Here is a 22,257-nt window from a genome sequence, read left to right on the forward strand (position 1 = left end):
AGCTTCTGCATAGCCAAGGAAACAGTCAAGAAAACAAGGAGGCTAAATACCCAATAGTGCAATTGCTGGGTCATAGGGCAGTTCTATTTTCAACATTTTGAGGAACCTCCATGCTGTTTACCCTAAAGACACAAACGTAGTGATCCAAAGGGGCACGTGCACCCGAATGTTTATAGCAGCAATGTCCACAATAGCCAAACTATGGAAAGAACCTAGATGTCCATCAACAGATGAATGGATCAAGAAGATGTGGTATATATACACAATGGAATACTATGCAGCCATAAAAAGAAATGAAATCTTGCCATTTGCGACAACATGGATGGAACTAGAGCGTATCATGCTTAGCGAAATAAGTCAAACGGAGAAGGACAACTATCATATGATCTCCCTGATATGAGGAAGTGGTGATGCAACATGGGGGCTTAAGTGGGTAGGAGAAGAATAAATGAAACAAGATGGGATTGGGAGGGAGACAAACCATAAGTGACTCTTAATCTCACAAAACAAACTGAGGGTTGCTGGGGGGAGGGGGTTTGGGAGAAGGGGGTGGGATTATGGACATTGAGGAGGGTATGTGCTTTGGTGAGTGCTGTGAAGTGTGTAAACCTAGTGATTCACAGACCTGTACCCCTGGGGATAAAAATATATGTATATTAAAAAAATTAAAAAAATTTTTTAAAAATTAAAAAAAAAAAAAAAACAAAGAGGCAACCCACGGAATGAGAGAAGATATTTGCAAATGACAGTACAGACAAAAGGTTGATATCCAGGATCTATAGTGAACTCCTCAAACTCAACACCCACAAAACAGACAATCATATCAAAAAATGGGCAGAAGATATAGATAGACACTTCTCCAATAAAGTCATACAAATGGCTATCAGACACATGAAAAAATGTTCATCATCACTAGCTATCAGGGAAATTCAAATTAAAACTACATTGAGATATCACCTTACACCAGTTAGAATGCCAAAATTAGCAAGACAGGAAACAACATGTGTTGGAGAGGATGTGGAGAAAGGGGAACCCTCTTACACTGTTGGTGGGAATGCAAGTTGGTGCAGCCTCTTTGGAGAACAGTGTGGAGATTCCTCAAGAAATTAAAAATAGAACTTCCCTATGACCCTGCCATTGCACTCCTGGGTATTTGCCCCAAAGATACAGATGTAGTGAAAAGAAGGGCCTTCTGTACCCCAATGTTTATAGCAGCAATGGCCACAGTTGCCAAACTGTGGAAAGAACCAAGATGCCCTTCAACGGACGAATGGATAAGGAAGATGTGGTCCATATACACCCAACTTTTGTAGCACAAAAGCATTTTGAATCATTATTTTAAAAAGGCAATAGCACTAAACACATTTTGGGGGGAGAAAAGACTTTTTGAGAGTTAACTATGACATCAGTAGGACACACCAGGTTGCAGAGTAAAGGTTATTTAAGTTGAAAACCTATCTTAATCATTAGGATAGGGTTATCAGAATAAAGAAAGTTATCAACGATCTTAAATGTCTTCAATTATTTTGGAAGATCATCTCAAGGAAGAAACCATTTTATAATCACAGATTTGAATAGAAGAATTAGAACCAGTAAGTACCAGATAAAAAGAGAAAGATTTCCGCCAAGTCAAAGATAGTCTGAATAATTATGCACATTTAGAATGGAAATGGGCCACCACTTCAATGAGTGGATCACTGGCATTGGAAGGACTAATGAAGGGTAAAGAGTGTCCATGAAAAATGGGATCAAAGGTAAATCCTAGGAAGTGCCAGCTGGCTGTTCATTGAAGGTTGCTTTTGTCTCCTTCTCCAGCCAACACACCAGCTACATGGGAGCAGGAAACAAGACAGAAGTATCAGTGTTCCTTTTTCTGGGCCTCTCAGAAGATCCAGAACTACAGCCTCTCCTCTTTGGCTTGTTCCTGTCCATGTACCTGGTCACTGTGCTGGGAAACCTGCTCATTATCCTGGCTATTCTCTTTGACCCCCATCTCCACACCCCTATGTACTTCTTCCTCTCCAACCTGTCCCTTGTTGACATCTGTTTCACCTCCACCACCATCCCCAAGATGCTGCTGAACATCCAGGCACACAGCAAAGATATTTCCTATATAGGATGCATCACTCAGGTGTATTTTTTTATGGTTTTTGCTGGAATGGATGATTTCCTCTTGACGGTGATGGCTTATGACAGGTATGTGGCCATCTGCCACCCCTTGCACCACTCTGTCATCATGAACCCACGACTCTGTGTCCTCCTGGTTCTGATTTGTTGGCTCACCATTTTCTTGGTTTCCCTGATTCATATTCTACTGGTAGGATGGTTGACTTTCTGTCCAGGCTGGAACTTCCACATTTCTTCTGTGAACTGGCTCAGATTCTCAAGGTGGCCTGCTCTGACACCCTCATCAATAACATCTGCTTGTATGTTGCCACTGCCCTGTTGTGCATGTTTTCCCTCACCGGGATCCTCTTCTCAAAATCTCAGAATGTCTCATCCTTAATGAGGATGACCTTCACTGAGGGCAAGTATAAAGTATTTTCTACTTGTGGGTCTCATCTCTCTGTGGTCTCTTTGTTCTATGGCACAAGCGTGGGGGTCTACCTCACATCTGCTGTGACCCATTCTTCCCAGAGAAGCTCGGTTGCCTCAGTGATGTACACTGTGGTCACCCCCATACTGAACCCCTTCATCTACAGTCTGAGGAACAAGGATGTGAAGGGAGCCCTGAGAAGGCTCATCAGAGCAGCTTCATGTCCATTATGGGCCACTTGCCTCAGAACCAAGTGGACATTGGGGGCTGCAAAGGGAAATGTGACCTTCAATCTGTCTTCTTCTCTTCTCATAGACATGTTTGATTTATCCATTTCCCAAAGCTCCCATCAATTCTCTTTTATTTGTTTTTGTATTAGTCTCTCCTCAGCAATCCCTCCAAAGAACTTTCTCACTTGTCTTCTCTATATGTTGTCCATAAAATTCCATGTTTGTCAAGCTTTCTTGTAGCCATTCTTATGATTTCTAACTTTAGGCTTAAACTACCTGTCCTATTGAGCTGCTGTGGTTGCCCCCAAAATTATCCTCTAAAACATTAAGGTTCTTCACCTTCATTTATTTGTGTGCTTGTTTTCCCCACAAGAAATGGAATGAAATCATGCATGCATGATCATACCAAAGTGTTTGCCATATCAGAACTGTGCCTCTTTGTTCCTTCACATGTTTGACTTTACATCACCTTGAAAATGTGTCCTGAAGACATTTCCCCTCATTCACCTGACTTCTCAAAAGAAGAGAGTGAAACTGAGTTGGATTATAACCTGGCTGGCTGGCACGGAGTTTCTATTCTACTTTTTATATGAACAGTGATGTGATTTTCAACTTCAAAATAAGAATCTAGATTTCCATGATTATATTCATAGCAATATGCTGCCTTGGAAACCTGAGATGTATTTCAAATCCTTGTGATCCTTCCACTTTTCCTTCCTTCCTCTCTTTCCTTCTTTTACTTGACTTTTATTTCTCATATATGCAATTTTAAGATACACCCTCTAATATCCTAAAACATGCGATGATCAATACAATAGAATAAGAGTTATTCTCTCACATGGTTTAATTTTTTTTTCTGGGACTCTCTGGAGGTGTCATCAAGAATGGTATTTACACACATGTAGAATGTGTTCAGAACTTAGCTCATCTGAGAAGAATGTTCATAGAATTGAGTGTTCAGTGAAGGATGGAGTGGTAGATGCTGTCCACATTTCTCCCTGTAGGGATCCTCCCTACATGTCCACCACATGACTGCCAAATGCCAGCCTCAGTCAGCACCAACTTTGCCCAATAGCCATGGCAAAAATACCAGGGAATTATGCCCCCACAAAACAGCCCTTGATGGAGAATTATGAGGTTTATTATGTCTTTCACTCATTGTCTAGGATATTTCTGAGGTTTGTATTTTGTAGCATTTTCCAGAATTTCCCCACAGGATGAAAACTCTCTCATTCACTGTGGAAGCTGACTTAATATAAAATTAACTGATGTATTTTCTTCCATGTGTCACTTCTCTCTCTCTTACCCATGTTCCATATTCCTTGCTCCTTCCAATAAAGTGCTTGCACATAAATTCTTGGCTCAGCATCGGCTTCTCTGTGAACCCAGAATAAGAAACTAAGGCAAGTGGTAACACCTATAATGTATCAAAACAACATCAGGAAAGGAGAAACTTTTGGAGAAGAAACAAAAGGTGCTAAGTATTGAGAACATAGTTAGGACTTAAAATTATTCAAAAATTAAAGTTTGTTAGAGAGAAAAGACTAATTTGATGTGGCTTCAATTCACTTTGATTCCATTAAGTCTAATCCATTGTGAATTTATTTTCTGCTGTGTACACATTGAGGAGGGAACCAAATGATTACAACATAGAGTGGTGAGCATGATATTTGTGTTCAAATCCTATTGAAAACAAAAGTAAAAGTTTCATACCCACCCTGAGGAATTTTTAAAAATTCTTTAAATTTTTATTTAAAAAATATTTTTATTGGGGCATTTAGATGGCTCAGTTAAGCATCTGCCTTCAGCTCAGGTCACGATCCCAGATTCTGGATTGAAATCTGTATCAGGATCTCTGCTTCCTTTTGGAAAGACCCTGATGATTACATTGAGTTGACCCAGATAATTCAGGGTGTATTTCCCATCTCAAGATCCTTAACTTAACAGTACTTACAAAGTGCCTTTTGTCATCTAAAGTAACACATTCCCAAATTCTGAAGATTGGTACCTGGACATTTTTGCGAGGCTATTAGTTAGCTTACCACAGGAGATGTGTGATCTAGAATTTGCCACCAATTAGTTGATAAGGACTTGAGCTGAGGATATGGAATCTGTCACAGCACTCCTTGCTGATTTTCAGTGGGTATGATCATCTCATGGTCCTGTCACACATAAAGATAAGGTTGTACTAGACAGGTGAACTTAGACAACAAGTGATAGAAGAGAATTCTCTGATTCATCTGAACAAAACCAAGCAGAGGCTCAGCTGGACACACACTAGATACTGGGACTCAAACACCATGAGGATTTCCTTTCGGGCTATCAGTTTTGGTTTCTTAAACTGGCCACTTTCTTTTCTTTTTTTTAAAGATTTTATTTATTTATTTGACAGAGAGAAATCACAAGTAGATGGAAAGGCAGGCAGAGAGAGAGAGAGAGAGTGAGAGAGGGAAGCAGGCTTCCTGCTGAGCAGAGAGACTGATGCGGGACTCGATCCCAGGACCCTGAGATCATGACCTGAGCCGAAGGCAGCGGCTTAACCCACTGAGCCACCCAGGCACCCAAACTGGCCACTTTCAAACGGAGACATAGAGGCCAGCAGCTCTCACAACTCACACCTCACAGCTGTACTATTTAAGAACTGGAATTACTTTGGCTACCCATGTGCCAAAAAGAAGAAAGGAAAGGAAGAAGGAAGGAAGAGAGAAAGAAGAAAGAAAGAAAGAAGAGAAGAGGAAGGAAAGAAGGAAGGAAGAAAAAGGGAAAAAGAGGGGAAAAATCTGAGGAAATTATTCTGATCTGCACAAATATGTTCTCTTTCCAGATTGGGCCAATCAACTGTGGTCAGCAAACAATGTTTTTAGCAGCCCCTTTAGAACAACATTTATTGTTTACTGAGTTTTTACTGTGTCAGTCATATTTTTGCTTCAACCACTGCAAGGATAAATAGGTACAGGTGTATGGGAAGAGTGGGTTGTCCTATGTCAGTCATATTTTATGTCAGTCATATTTTAGCTATATCTCAGTCATATTTTAGCTTCACTGCAAGGATAAATAGGTACAGGTGTATGGGAAGAATGGATTGTCCTATTAAAAATCCTGTTCATAATAAATATCATTGAGTACACATTACATTTGTGAAGAAGGTGAATGCACATCTAGGGGTGGAGTGCTCTGGACAGATAGTAATATTAATGGCAAAGACGCTGAGGTGGGACTTTCACTGGCGAGGATGTGTCTGGAGTGGAGAATGGGATCATAATGCAAGAGGAAGACAGGTTTCCACAGGGGTCATGTGAGTCTTTCCCTAACTTTGAAAAACTTTTGCTTTCATTTGTTCTGAGTGATGTGAGGAGATACTGAAGGGCTTTGGGCAGATGCATGACACCATAAGACTTAGGACTTCAAAGATCATCCTAGCTGCTGAGTTGAGAATGGGTTTCAAGGTGTGAGGATGCCTGCTTGGGGCTGAGAGCAGCAAGCAGATGAGATACATATAGCTACAGCCAGGGTGGTGCTAGTAGTGTAAGGGTTGAGAAGTGGTCCTTAGGGCTATGCTCAGAAGGTAGAACCAAGAGGATATGTTGTCTGTCAGGACATGAGTATGAGATAAAGGGAGGAGTCAAGATTGGCTCCAGGGTTTGGAGCCTGAACCATGAAAGAATCAAATTGCATTCATTGAGATAAGGAGGGCTATGGTGGAATAAATATGAAAGGAAATTGGACATCAGGAGTTCAGGTTTTGAAAATTGAGAATGTTGAAATTAAGATATTGCAAATGGATAAATTTTATAGGATTCCACTTATATGAGGTACCAAGAGTAGTCAAACTCACAAAGACAGAAACTAGAATGGTGGTTGTCAAGGACTGGAAGAAGGGAGGAAATAGAAGGTTAGTGTTTAATGGATACAAAGCTTCAATTTGGGAAGATGAAGAAATTCTGGAGATGGATGATGGTAATTAATGGTGGCCCAACAATGTGAATGCACTCATACAAGTGTGTAGGAATGTGCACTTCAAAATGTCTAAAATGGCACATCTTATGTCATATGAACCTAATCTAACCACAATAAAAAAACATTAAGCAGCACAAAAGGAAAAAAAAGAAAAAAATGAGGTCTATTTTATAATGATACTTTCAATGTCATTATTAAAATAATACGGAATGATTGGGAGTTTTGATAAAATTTTTAATATTATTCCTCTACTGTTTAGACCAGGGTTTCTCAGCCTCAACCAAAAAATGACATTTGGGGTCTGTATTGTTTGTCATAGGAGGCTGTTCTCTAATTTTATGATGTTTAACAGCATCCCTGAGCTTTACCCACTAGATGCTAGCACTGTGTTGTGATAACCAGAATTTGTCTCAGAGGAGTCAAAATCAGGCCAGCTGAGAACACTGGAGTAAAACAATTCCATGAGTGCAGAAGTTAATGGAGTTAGCTTTCAAAGAGATGGGATAACAGAGAAGCAACATTTTGGGGGAAGATAAAACATCTTAGAAAGAGGTTGAAGGGCCCAAAGAACACCCCATTAGTATCATTATTTTGGAGGCCAAATGATTGGTCTGGTGATGTTCTGTCTGTGCAGTTAGTCATATAAGTCAACTACCTGTAAGGAGAGTGAGACATTCCTGTTGTGAGAGTCAAGTTAGCTAAGCAAATGCCTGGCTGAATCCTATCCAAAACCTTCAGTTCTCATTACATGGGCCCCACCAGATATATGTTCTCACTGAACACAATGCTATTCACCCCATTAGCCACCACTGTAATTAAATAATTACTTGTATAATTATTTTATTAATGACTGCCTCTTAAAAACCTTCACCTGAGCTTTGAATCCCATCCCTTTATAACTTTGGGGGGAACTTATGCTTCATTTGTCTTTTTTAATCTCATATATTCCTATGTCTGAATGTAATGTTATAATTTCCAATAACATGGGAATGTTCCACATGCCCATTTCCTTCAGTAGAAATATAACTCACTCATAGACCTGTAGTCTCCTTGGAGCATTGCTCCAAACTTCAGATTTGGTCTATACATGCTACTTCTGTTTCCCTCATTGTTCACTGTCTGTTTAACCAACTAATCTGGAAATCTTTCCACCTCCATCACAATTTCTCTCCCTAAGGTCTGCAGAGAACTCAGGTGCCCAGTAAATTCTAAGGGGGTATTTTCACTCTTTAAATGCTTGGTTTTTCAGGATCAATGTCACTAATGACTACATTCTTTCTCTTGAAATAGAGACCTTATTTCTCCTGCATTTCATTTTTGTTAAAATGGTATTCTGCAGGTCAACTCTGCTGGGGTTTTTTGTGGGGTTTTTTGTTTGTTTGTTTTTAATGTTTTATTTATTTGAGATAGAGAGAGAGAGTGAGAGCATGAGCTGAGAGACAGAGGAAGAGTGAGAAGCAGGCTCCCCACTGAGCAGGGAGCCCTATGTGGGACTCCTGGCATCATGACCCCAGCTGAAGGCAGCCTCTCAATAGCCTGAGCCACTCAGGCACCCCATCTACTGGGTTCTTTGTAACATTAGCACACACATCAGGGAGAAACTCCTAACTTTGAAATTAAATCCTGTGAAGAAGGGGAGGTGAGAATTAGGGTAGTATCTTTTTTTTTTTTTTTAATCCCAAGAAAATAATGTTGGGTCCGTAATCAAAGGAATGAGATTGATACAAAGCAAAAGACAGGCAAAGCTTTATTTCATGCCAAGCATCGAGAATCAAACTGACCATTCTGGGCTGCCTCTTACGGAGAGGGAGACCCCCCCCTGCCTTACAGACTAACTTTTATAGAACATGTGGTTGAGCCTGGCCACACACAGTTGGCCAATGAGATTGTAACACACAGAGAAAAATGCACAGCCATGCTAGGTCACACACTTGTGGCCAGTTGAACTATAATTCACCCCATAGTAGCTATTTGAACTAGCCTATCACCTTGGTCAGAATTGGCGCCCAAAAGGTGGAGCCCACACTCCTTGGTATTTAGGGAGACAGTATGTGTGTCCCACTGATTGGATGTCTCTACCTGGCCTGATCCACCCTTGTATTTGGGTTCTGTTACCTGAGACTGGTTTCCTGTACTGCTTTTAAGTAAGTCCCCTGGGGGGATGGGCAGGGTCAGTTTAAGTTTTACTGCATAAACAACAAAATGGCTGTTCAACCAAGATGAAGCTGCTCTGGCTAAATAGGCCCTTACAATAAGATGGTGCTTATTTATTTATTTAGTTTTATTATTTATTATTTTTTTATAGGACCATATATCCTTTGTAAATAGGTAAAGCTTTTTTAACCTCCAGGAGCATGCTCTTGTTGACTGCCCATGTTTGGATGTACCTAGTAAAGAAGGAATAAATGAAGGAAAGAAATTTGCCTCTCTACATAGCTATTTTTGGGGTAACAAAAGAGGAAGATAATTTCATTTCTATTATTCTTTTGATCTTAATTGTCTAAAAAGTACTTGACAGTAGAACAATTTATTTAATGGGGTGCTCTGAGAATTCAGCCTCCAAGTTCCTGGAAACTTTGAATAAGCTCTGGGTGTCTCCAAGGCAGATCATGTTGGGCCTCCCAGAGACATGGGTGGTGAATTCCCTGCCTAGATCATCTCCTTGAAATTTCTGGGGGAAAGTCACTGTAGGAGAAAGAGCCAGGACTACCAGGGATTTCCCTGATGCCATTTTAAAAAGTCTCGGTAGCCTCGTAAAGGCTCAGGGTGGGGTTGGGTGGAGGACATGTAAGCAGTGGAGAAAAACTTTTACTAGGCCAGATCATTAGGGACACAAACCAGAGCCATGTCTTTCAAAGTGTCTCCAGATCAGCAGCTTCTGCATCTCCTGAGAGCTTGTTAGACGTGTAAATTCTTGACTTTCATCCCAGATCTACTAAATCAGAAACTCCAGGGTCAAGCCCAGCCATTTGCCTTTAATAAGCCACCCATGTGAATCTTATGCTAAAATGAAATCAATGGCCTGAAGGGATTTGTTGAAATGCTTGATGATGGCGCTTGGGGCTGCACCTTGGGGCTGCTCCTTCTGAGGTCTGAGGGTTCTCCATTGCCAAAATATTTTCTACAAACAATGATACATCTGTCTTTTGCTTTACAACGCTTCTATTCCCTCTCTTTGTCTTTGTTTGAATTATCAGAATACTAGTAAAAGCTCATGGTTCATTGCAGCAGCCCTTGCATGCTCATTAGTCATTTCTTGATGTACCATGTTCAGTTGGCCATTTCTCTCATTTAAAAATCATTATGATTTATCATTTTGTTTTATTTTATTTTTTAATGATTTTATTTATTTATTTGTCAGGGGTGGGGGGACACAAGCAGGGGCAACTGCAGGCAGAGGGAGGAAGCAGGCTTCTGTCTGAGCAAGGAGCCTGAAGCGGGACTCGATTCCAGGACCCTGACATCATGACCTGAGCTGAAAGCAGGTCAAGCCACCCAGGTGTTTCATGATTTATCATTTTAAAGATAAATCCTTATTTTTCTAGCTCCAGAGCCTGCATCCTCTCCCTCTTTCCCACATACACACCACCACCTACAGCAATGGCTATTAAAGATTATCAAATACTTTTCTGCCTATTGAACTGCTGTCTTTTTTGTCAATCTAAAATTGCCAGGAGGCAATAATGAAGCCGAAGTATGTATTTGGGATCAAAGAATTGCAATTTGGGTACACAAATTTTAGTAGCAACCCAAATAGTGTTCCACCACCAAGAAAAAGTCAGGGCTTATTACAGCAAAAAGAGAATGCTCACTGCTAAGGCTGTCACTAAGCAAAACTGTATTACTATAACATGTCACAGGTGTTCAGGCAGGTGTAAAAATTTTGGAATTTTTACAATTCTACCTTCAAGGAGGAGTATAAGCCCTTCTCCTTAATGGCTTCCCAGGTCCATTTGAAAATACCTTGACATAAATGACTCCACTGTATTTCAACTTTTACTTTTTGTTTTGGTATTCTTTTTTAAAGATTTTATTTATTCATTTGACAGACAGAGATCACAAGTAGGCAGAGGGGCAGACAGAGAGAGAGGAGGAGGAAGCAGGCTCCCTGCCGAGCAGAGAGCCAAATGTGGGGCTTGATCCCAGGACCCTGGCATCATGAACTGAACTGAAGGCAGAGGCTTTAACCCACTAAGCCACCCAGGTGCCCCTTGTTTTTTATATTCTTTAAAAACAAACAACAAAAACAAAATGAAATCACTTATACCAAGCCTCATGTAACCAGAGATTTAAATAATCAGCTGTCTCAGAAATGGAATTTTAAAATAGATAATTAAAATCACCTCATCTGCACTAGTTAAGTGACCTGCCTGGTGGGGCCCCTGCCACCCCTTACAGGGAAAATAACCTTGCAATACCCAAGCCACTTTTTCTTTTTTTAAAGATTTTATTTATTTATTTGACAGAGAGAGATTACAAGTAGGCAGAGAGAGAGAGAGAGGAGGAAGCAGGCTCCCTGCTGAGCAGAGAGCCCGATGCGGGACTCGATCCCAGGACACTGAGATCATGACCTGAGCCGAAGGCAGCGGCTTAACCCACTGAGCCACCCAGGCGCCCCCAAGCCACTTTTTTGCTTAGTATAGCTGCCTTGTCCCTACTCCCTTCTGCCTATAAAAGTCTTTCATTTTGTATAGCTTCTTAGAGCTCCTAGGATGCTGCCCAGTTCAGTTAATTTGATATTTTATATATATAGATATATATATTTATAAATTTATATTTAGAAATTCATATTTATATTTATACATTTTAATATGATGCCAATGCAGCAATAACTAGCACCTCTATCATGTTATATATTTACCCTTTTTGTTTAGTGGTTGGAATAATTAAGTTCTAATCTCTTAATAGATTTGATGATTATAATATAGGACTGCTGTCTTTATTCACTATACTGTGTATTAGATCTCTAGGACTTAGAGACAATGCCCAAAACAAAACCTAACCAAGATAAAAGTGTACTTTTAATCCCCTGTATCTATTACACCCATCCCCTTATCTACCTCTCCTCTGGCAAACACCAGTTTGTTCTTTGTATTTAAAGAGACTGTTTTCTTGTTTGTCTCTTTTTTTTTAGTTTGTTCCTTTGTTTTGTTTCTTAAATTTCACATATGAGTGAAATCAAATGGTATTTGTCTTTCTCTGATTGACTTATTTCACTTAACATTATACCTCTAGGTCCATCTACATTGTTGCAAATTACTCTAGGCCCATCCACGTTGCTGCAAATATCTTTATTTCTCATGGATGAATAATATTTCATTATGTGTATGTATATACATGTATATATACATGTATATATGTATATATACACCTTATTTATCCATTCATCCTTTGACAGGCACTTAGGTTGTTTCCGTATTCTGGCTACCGTGAACAATACTATAATGAACATGGGAGAGCAGATATCTTTTCCACATCCTTTGTTGTTTCAAAGCCCATCGTGGTTTTTTCCCTCATTTTTAGAATTTTCATGTGATTTAATTTTATTTAAAAGTCTATCTTGTAAGGTTTTACAGGCGAGATACACACAACACCAGGTGAGATAGGCACAAGGCAAGGTTCCATGACTCAGGAGAGGAGAGTCAGGGAAGCTGCACCCAGGAAGGGGTTCAGTGAGCTTTTATTGGGCCAAGGCCAGGTGGGGACTCATGACCATACTTGGTAAGGTTAGAGGTCGTGTGTTGGAAAGTCCAAAGTGGCTGGTTTCTGTTTCTCACATAAGTTTCCATTTACTCAAAGTGGCGTGTCCTTGACAGATGTCCTTCTGGCAAGAAAGTCCTGGGTAGGGGGAAGATGGAGGTCTGGTGGCCATTTTATTGCTCCACCTGCATTCCCAGGGCCACCGACCCAACATTCTGACTTTTTTGGTGTAACAGGGGTGGCAATTCAGATCTGGCTACTTCCTGCTGGCAGAGGGCCTCCTCATAGGGTTCCTCAGATGTGGGCAGGTGGGAGCAGGGATGCAGGAGGAGCTGGTTGACAGTGACTCTGGAAACCTCACATATGTGAGCCTGGGCCACTGAGGTAATCTGTTGCTGTAGGGATGCCAAAGACTTGGCTGAGGCCTTGATGGCTGTTGCTGTTTGGATAAATCTTGGGTAGCATCTATGGAGTGGGCTAGGGCCCCGGTGCCCAGTCTGGTGGCCACTAAGGAAGACGCTAAGGAGACCCTGATGACCAGGGGAAGAAATACAGCCCTTTTCTGTCAGGGGGGTTGGTAGTGAGGATGGCCATTTCTGTTAAGGCTGGCACCCTACGGGCTGGCAATCTGTGGTGACCAGCTGACTAGACTGTGTGGTATCCCCATGTGATGAGGGAGCAGGAGGCTGGCTAAAGACAAAGCAAAAGCTGGCATCTTACACCCCCTCTCCACCCACTCCCCTTGGTAATGTGTGTAACATTCCTGACTGCCATAAGTGAGAAACAAATAGTTAACTTGCAGAGATCACAATCCTGCAAGACAGGCATCTCCCTTGGTTTACAAATATCCTAGAGATCTACAACAAAGAAGTTACCTTATCAATAGCACAAATTTCCAGAGGCAAATAACTCAGTTCCTCAAGCTCTAAATAAAGTTAAATTTCTGGGTGCCTGGGTGGCTCAGTGGTTTAAGCTGCTGCCTTCGGCTCAGGTCATGGTCTTAGGGTCCTGGGATCAAGTCCCGCATCGGGCTCTCTGCTCAGAAGGGAGCCTGCTTCCTCCTCTCTCTCTCTCTCTCTCTCTGCCTGCCTCTCTGCCTACTTGTGATCTTTCTCTGTCAAATAAATAAATAAATAATCTTAAAAAATAAATAAATAAAGTTAAATTTCTTCTAAACCCAAATCTCACTAACAAAGACACTTGATAGCAGAAATGTGAATGGCTTGCCAAAAGACAACACTGGTCGAGGGGCAAGGCCTGTGGTATCCAGGCACCTTATAGGCCCTCTTTAGCATATGAAAGCTCCGTTGAAACCTCCCTTCCCCTCACCTTCCCCCAACTACAAGGTACATAACCTACCATCTCTCACAACCTGGAGCAGCAGCTCTTCCTGACCACAGGTACTGTCCCCGTGCTTTAATAAACCACCATTTTGCACCAAAGATGTCTCAAGAATTCTTTCTTGGTCATCAGCTCTGGACCTCAGCCCACTGAACCTCAGCTCAGTTCTAGAACTTCATCCTATGGCGCCCAACGTGGGGCTGTGAGTCTTTACATTTGGACTCTGAGCTTCAGTGCAAAATTGGTGAGTACTTTATCTCTACTTTTCCTTTAGTCTCATTTCAGAGGCTTTTCAAGGAGTATGGTCTTATTGAAACACTTGCATGTCAATTGGTCAGGCTGTAATCCTCTAGCCCAAGGCTGCTCTACGGGAAGGAGAGTGTCTGCCTTTTGGCTGTAAGTTAGTACCCTGGCCAGAATGGCAATAAAACCCAGAAACTTGATACCCTCTCTTTATTCCTGTTCTTATATAAGGTTGTCTCTCTTAGGCCCGGGACAGCCACCTAAGTCACCAGGACGGCTGCCAATCTTAATACTCCCATGTGAGGTTTCCTCCTGATTAATCTAATGTGATCCCTTCCACATCCCTGGTCTAGCCACTTCTGGCTGAGAGACCTCCACTGGGAGCTGGCCCAAACCAGTACCCAATTGAATTAAAATGCAACCGGGACCATTTCCTGAGGAAGTTGGCTGTAAGGACCACATGTGTTGGAATGTCGCATAGACCATGATGGATTTTAGTCTTTACTGTTTTTTGTCATTGTCTTCTACAGACTACTTAAAGCTATGAAATTGGGTAATTTCCCCTTGCCAAACTTTTCTAATATTTCCATGGGTTAAAATGGCGAAACAGTATGCAGTCTTCAAGACAGACGATGGCATGGCATGGTACAGTGTTTTGGTCCATTCACCAGGCACCCATCAGCAGCCTAGGATGCGATGAGGAGGGGGAGGGATGCCGGCACCCCTCCAGGACATTTTATGGGAGGAATGCCTTCCTAGGAAAGGCAGGATAGTGATCAATAGCGAATTTTGTTGAGGGATGCCTCTGGTCGCTTTTGACACATGGGAACCTCTGACATATCCTGCGTGGGATGCCACCCAGGAGTCAGGGGATTTGGTAATGGACCTTTTTTACTTTTCTGGAAGCATGGCCTCAGTAGGCTTTTTCAGTTCCCAAGGATTCTACCTTAGGGTGCCTTTTAACCCACTGGAAATAATTTGGATTGCAAAATTTAGGAAAGAACTGAGCTTCTGTAACACTGCATGGCCTCAGTGGGATCTATCAGTTAGCTCTCATCTGCAGGAAACAGGGCAAATGGACCTAGGATACCTTCATTGCTCATACCTAGGCCTTCATTGCTCTACACCAGGACCCCAGACTAAGGGGTTTTGTAGAGTGTGTTTGCCTGAATGAGTCAGCTAGTAAACTTCCTCCTGACATATTGGATGGTAATTACATAAATAAGCCTTCTTCTAGTAAACCCAGGTTGCTGGGCCATCCCTAGCAAAGTGGACTCTGACTTTATCTCTCTCTGTTTCTCCTAATAGATGTGAGGGCTTCTCCCTCACTTACTTCCCATGTTAGTGGCTATAACTGGAGCCAACTGGGGTTAGTCTAACTCAAGACAGAGACCATAAGGAATATTCCCAAGCAGCTGCCGAAACTCTCTTTGTTTCAGGGAAGTTTCCCTGTCTTCTCTGGCCCGACTTGGACTGCTTAACCCCTCCCCACTTGCTGGAGGGAAAGCATGGCATCTGCTCCTCTATTGGAGCTTATGAGCTCTAAAACCGGGCATCTTTTCTCTGTCTCCTGGCAGCACTTTGTTTCCTGTTTCCCCTTTCTCTTGTTTCTGCACCAAAGTGCGTGCGGCCTGCATGACTAGCCTCTAGATCATGCACCATGGCTCCTTCTCTCTTCACTGTCAAGGAGCAAGAAGAGCACCCCCTGGACCTAACACTCCCCACTCTGGACCTCCCCACCTGTGTCTCAGGTAAACATTCAAAGTGGAGTGGGCCCAGGTGGAATATAAATCAGTATTGGAACTAAGTTAAATTTGTTGGTTTAATTAAGATAGATGTATCTTTGAAGTTATAGCAGTAAATGTGAAGCTTTTATTCTATTGAAGTTTACTGAAGGTCAAATAAGCTCGTGTTATTGTTAAAATCTGTTAGCAAAGAGATGACTAAACTGATGGTTAATTGTCTGTCTCAATGTTTTAACGGCTAATTGCTGAGATAGCTTTCAAAGTCTTTGGTAACCTGAAAGTTTAAAGTTTTGCTTGGATAACAAACGGAATTAAATTATGGACATCTAGGTCTTAACCAAACAGGATAAAATGCTAAGTTATTAATTACTGGATGTAGGTTTGTGCTTTTGACTTCTTACTGCTTTTGACTTCTTACTTCTTACATGCAAAATCACATGTTTTGTGATTAACTGATTCATAAATTTTCCATCTGAAGAATTCTGTTGTAACAGTTCACAATTGGTTAGTACTTAGTCTTCACTAGAGATTAAGGTGTTTCTAAAAGTACAAAATTCTGCTAACTGTAAGACTGATGGAAATAAGGGAAATAACTCTGTGGAAAAGTATATGATATGTAAGAAGGATTTAAGGAATGGGAGTACATTTTGTTGAGGGTAAGAGAAGGTGATTTTGTCCTAAATGAGATGTATGTTTGGAAGGAAATGACTTGGGACAAAACCTGAATGCAAAGGAAAGTTGTAGAAGGATTGTGAAGAGAAATCTTCAGAAAAGGAATTTTAGCTACGGTCAGGACAGACTAAGATTGAAATGAATGGGTTTTAAAGGTACATTGGTATAGGACTGAAATTGTCTCTGTTCAAAAGGACGAAGTTTTCTTAGGTTAATTGATCCACTGTTAAGAAAATGTAAACGGTTTTCTCTTTGCCTGCCCAGAAAACCCAGTTTCTATGTTTTGTTTTATCAGGTGTTTAACATCCCTAATTATATATAGGCATGTACTTTATAAGATTTTAGCAAATGCTGTCAAGACTTAAGTTGTAAATCTCTTTAACTCAGGCTTTCCTCTGGTATGCAAAGTTACTCATGAAGTACTACTGAACCAATGATAAACCTTGGGTTACATTTGGAAAATGCTATAACTATTCTAGAGATTCTATGCACTTCCTAAATTTTTAATGTTTTGAGAGATCATCACTTGATATTGTAATTATGGAAATGTTATGTGTCACAGAAATAACCTGATTTCCTTGCCAGCTAAAGTGTAAACTTTCGTCTCATCAGCTCTAACCATATCCATTCCGAGTTTTTGTCATTTATAATTGTTTTAATTATCTTGTAAAATGAGTTTTATCTTCAAGTAGATTCATATAAAGGACTTTCAGGACAAATACAGATATTTGATATATTTGAAAATCCTAAAACTGAAATGGGTGAGAATTCCCAAAACTAACTAAAGATGCATTCACCAGATTAAGTAACATGGGACTAAATGAACTAAAACACTATAGTTTTGTCTTATTTTAAACATTGCTGGTTCTCTAATGTTTGCTCTTCCAGACTAGGGACACTTTTTCTTAAGTTATCTGTAACTTAAAGAGATGTAAAAGTATCGATTTGTAAACAAATCAAGGCATTCAACTTTTCTATCTGAACCCTCTGAAAATCAAAAGTAAGTATTTTTTCTTCCATGGCAATCAGTCATTTGCATAAGTTCAATAAGAATCTGTTCTCCTTGTAACAGGACAGCATTGGAAACATGGGTTATTTTACCAAGGCTTTGACTGGAATGTCATATTTGAAAAGACTCAGATATGACCACACAGCTTTAAGGAACTAAGATTGATTTTATGAAACCTGGAGCCATAAAGCCCCTTGGGACTGTTGGCCTGATACCTTGCTTACAGAGTTCCCAGTAGCCTCACCAGCTGAGTAAAGAATGTCACTTCCTGGCAGGATACTTTGGGAACCTCAGGAAGAAGAATTTGCCCAAATCGACAGGTATTGCAGGCATGCCTCATGGCAAGTACGTGGCTTGGCTTCTGGCCCAGAGAGGCTACTAAAAGTTCAGCCTAGAGATTCCTTATAAAAAGTTCCAGAAAATCAGATTCTAAAAGATCTATATGATCACACTCAACTGTTCTTGCTGAGCTTATGTAAATAATAGGCCAAGTTCGTTAAAACTGGACTGGTTTCTCAAATGAATTAGTCCTGATTTGGCTATCTCTAGAAATGAGGGTTATTTTAGAGAGAAAAATTATGTTTTAATAACACCTTTATGGATGATAAATTCTAGATTTGATTGTCTTTAAATGTTTGCTTACCTAAGCTAAACAATTTGAGGTAAACTTCAGAAGAGTTACACAATAGCTCATTTAGACGATCTTCTTGCTTTTTTATTTGTGGGGATATTAGCAGAACCCCATGGCACATGATTAAACAACTGGAAAATGGGATTGATTCCCCTACAATTGTATAACTTAACTAACACCTTGTTTATGGCTGTAATAATGAAATTGCCTAAAAGCCAGCATACCGCACTCCATAGGATTAACTATGGACTTGTGGAGATAATGGATGACCCCACTTTCTTTGATTGGATGATGCATGGGGACTCCCCTTATCTCTTGACAAGTTTTCTCCCACTTGCCAGTGATCCTCTGTATTCAGAATATTGTAAAGGCTGGACCACTCAAAGGGCTACTTAATGGTTTCATCTCTTAGTCATATTTATCCTAGAAGCCACCTCTGTTGAGGTGCAATTGCAAACAGATGCTTTGGCTAAGCATAGAACAGTCCTCCTCATAAAAAGAGCCTCAAAGCTACTATGGAACAGTCCCTGACTGTAATGACTTCACTTCAGGTTCAGATTTGTCACCAATGGATGATGGAGGCCAACTTATTAAATACTGGGCTATACTTACAGATATGCTAGAAATAATACTTAAAACTTGTCAAACTTTAAACCTAGTTACCCATATGCCTGAACCTGACTGTTGTGCTTCTTTCTCTGTAGAGCAAAAATGTTCAGAGGTTATTGATCTTGCTTACTCTATTTGGCCAGATTTAAGATGCCCCTGTTAAAAATACGAATGACAGTTGGTTTACTGATAACAGTAGTTTTCATTAAAAAAAAAAAAATAAGAAAAGCTAGATATGCCATAGTGTTCACTAGCACTTTGCAATTGCCAAAGCCTAAAAATAAACATTAACACTGACTCCAAATATGCCTTCCCGGTACTACATGCCCATGGAGCTATTTGGAAGCAAAGGGGATTGCTGTCAAGCCATAACTCCCCAATCAAATATGGGCCTAAGTTACAAAACCCTCCTTATCACTATACTAAGGATGGTGTATATCAAATCTGGGATACATATCTGTGGCTTACGCCCACAATTGGACAGCTCAGTCAAAAGGCAGTTTTATGCTGGGAACAAAAAAAATCATACGTATGATACTTGGGCAAATAACACACAATATCTAGGATGGCTATCACTAGAAATGTGTTCCCAAGTAATAGTATTCCAGGCTACTGACTGGTTTGCTGCTGACTGGGCAAGGTGACCTGGCATTAGATGGTTAGCTCCAAACGGAACCCACTGGATATGTGGAACCAACCTGTGGCCCTTCCTTCCTCCAGGGTGGATAGGTCACTGTACCTTAGGATTTGCCTGGATTCATGGGCGCATTACTAAAACTATCACCACTCCAGCTAATTTCCCTACTTAATATAGAAATCTCACAGATACGCAAGGCAGTCCTACGAAATAGGATGGCCTTAGATGTCCTGACAGCAGCAAAGAGTGGCACATGCGCAATTATCAAAGCAGAACATTGTGTGTACATCCCAGACTATCACAAAATGTCACAGAACTAATAAAAGATACAAATACCCAGATTGATGAGGGAGCAGGAGCCTGGCTGAGAACAAAGCAAAAGCTGGCACTCTGCACCCCCTCTCCACCCGCTCTCCCCTCCTAATGTGTGTGACATTCCTCAGGCATCCCTGACTGCCATAAATGAGAAACAAATAGTTAACTTGCAGAGATCACACCCAACAAGACAGGAGTCTCCCTTGGTTTACAAACATCCTAGAGATCTACAAACAAAGAAGTTACCTTATCAATAGCACAAATTTCCAGAGGCAAATAACTCAGTTCTTCAAGCCCTAAATAAAGTTAAATTTCTTCTAAACCCAAATCTCACTAACAAAGACTCTTGATAGCAGAAATGTAAATGGCTTGCCAAAAGACAACACTGGTCAAGGGGCAAGGCCTGTGGTATTTCAGCACCTTGAAGGCCCTCTTTAGCATATGAAAGCTCCGTTGAAACCTCCCTTCCCCTCACCTTCCCCCAATTGCAAGGTACATAACCTGCCATCTCCCACAACCTGGAGCAGCAGCTCTTCCTGCCCATGGGTATTGTCCCCGTGCTTTAATAAACCACCATTTTGCACCAAAGATGTCTCAAGAATTCTTTCTTGGCCATCGGCTCTGGATCTCAGCCCACTGAACCTCTCGTAGGTTCTAGAACTTCATCACATGGGTCCATCCAAGTTTCCACTAGGAAGAAGTGCCACCTGAACCCAGGGTCACCGGCGGCGGCTATGAGGGGGTAGAAGGAATAGGGTGAGGAGAAGTGGTGCAGGAAATCCATAACCACATGGGCCCCAGGGTCTGGGAAGTCCAGCCATCCTGCGGTGGAGGTCACTTTAGGCTGAAGATGTGTACCCACGGGTTGTGCCCCAGAAGTTTTGCTGTGGTGGGAATTGTAAGAATAACCTTTGTATGGGGGTGGGTCCACCTGGGTTGTAAGGACTTTGGGTGAAATATTTGTAGGAGAACCTGGTCCCTGGGATTTAGGGCCGGGGGAAGTCTCCACCCCAGCTGTTAGAGCAGAGGATGGTCGCATCTGCAAGAGCCCATAAAAGGGCTAGTAGGAGAGTCAGATAGGGCAGATAAGATAGGAGGGGTGGAGGAGAGGCAGGGAGGTTGTGATTGAGCAGGAAGGGCCTGCCATCCAAGTGTTCAAAGGGGCTGAGTCCTGTGCTTGCTTTGGCAGCACATATACAAAGAGGCTGAGTCTTGATGGTCTGGGAGGAGAGGCCCTGAGTCAGGTGAGTGCTAGTGTGAGAAGGTTTGGCCAAGAGAGGCAAGTTTCGAGAGTGAGTTTAGTGAGTTGCTCCTTGAGAAGATCTTTGGCCTTCTCGACCTTAACTGAGGACTGGGAGTGATAGGGAATATGAAGTATCAGGTAATGTTGAGGCTCTCAGAGACTTGTTGTGTGATGCTGGAGATGAAGGCTGGTCTGTTATCTGATTGTAGGGTTCGAGGGAGTCCAAACCTTGGGATGATGTGCTTAATGAGAATCATGGAAACCACATCTGCTGTTTCCTAGAAGTGGGGAAAGTCTCTATTCAGCCTGTGAAGGTGTCCAGGAGAGTTGGTAGGTATCTGAAGGTTTTGTGTTGAGGCATATGAGTGAAGTCAAGTTGCCAGTCCTCATCTAGCTGATGCCCAAGGAGCTGAGGGGTGGGTTCCGGTCTGCAGAGGCTGCCCTGGGCTTTGACCACAGAACAGGTTCTGCAGGTCTGGTGTACATCCTTAATGGTCTTTTGGGGGAGGGAGTGGTGAAAGAGAGGTTGGAGAAATTGGTATAGGGCCTTTGGACTGATGTGGAGAGACTGGTGGATGTCAGTAATGATGGTGTGGATTAGGCCATTTGGGAGGGCAATCTTGTCATGGACATAATACCTTCCCCTGTCGCCTTACCTGCCATGTAATGTCTCAAGGACCCGAATCTCCTCATCAGTGTAGGAGGGACTGTGGGGAGTGTTGAGGAATAGGAGGGGCGGGGTGAGGAGTTTAGGCCATTTATTGGGCAATAGAGTCGGCCTTGTTTTCCATAAAGAGATGGGGTCCTTGGAGGTCTGATGGCCATGGCAGTGGACAATAACCACTTCAGTAGGGTGATTGAGGGCCTCAAGAAGTTTGGCAATGAGAGGCCTCTTGATTTTGGGGGTTCCCTTGGTCATGAGGAATCCCCTTTCTCGCCAAAGGACAGAGTGGGTGTGAGTAATAAGGAAAACATATTTGGAGTCAGTATAGATGGTGACCCGTTGGCCCTTAGAATAATGAAGGGCCCTGGTGAGAGCCACCAGTTCTGCCTTTTGAGAAGTAGTCCTGATGGGAAGAGAGGCCGCCTTTATGACCACGTCTAGGATGACTACCACATAGGCAGCATGTCGCTGTCCATTCGGCACTATAAGGGAGCTCCCATCCATGAACAGAGTGCTATTGGGGTCAGGCAGCAGCTGATCTGAAAGTTCTGGATGGGAGGGAGTAAGTTCATCCAGGAGTGGACAGCAGGAGTGGGAAGGAGTGGCAGTAGATGAGGGTGTTGGCAAGAGGGTGGTGTGATTTAGGTGAGCGGAGACAGAGAGTGTGGCCTGGGGGTTTTCTATGAACAGCAGGTGGTAGAGCTGAAGATGGGAAGGAGTGAGTT

General features: G+C 41.8%; 1 protein-coding gene across 1 annotated transcript; it reads left to right on the forward strand.

Annotated features, from left to right (window-relative positions):
* Window positions 1-1,831: 1,831 nt before the first annotated feature.
* LOC309857819 (olfactory receptor 7D4-like) lies at window positions 1,832-21,412 on the forward strand (the record flags this gene model as incomplete). Its single annotated transcript, XM_082750583.1, is given in 3 exon segments — window positions 1,832-2,336; window positions 2,339-2,817; window positions 21,263-21,412. Coding segments are annotated over 3 exon segments (1,134 nt in total).
* Window positions 21,413-22,257: the final 845 nt, after the last annotated feature.

This window comes from Mustela nivalis (genome assembly GCF_964662115.1).
Source record: "Mustela nivalis genome assembly, contig: HAP1_SCAFFOLD_1318, whole genome shotgun sequence".
Classification (NCBI taxonomy): Eukaryota; Metazoa; Chordata; class Mammalia; order Carnivora; family Mustelidae; genus Mustela; species Mustela nivalis.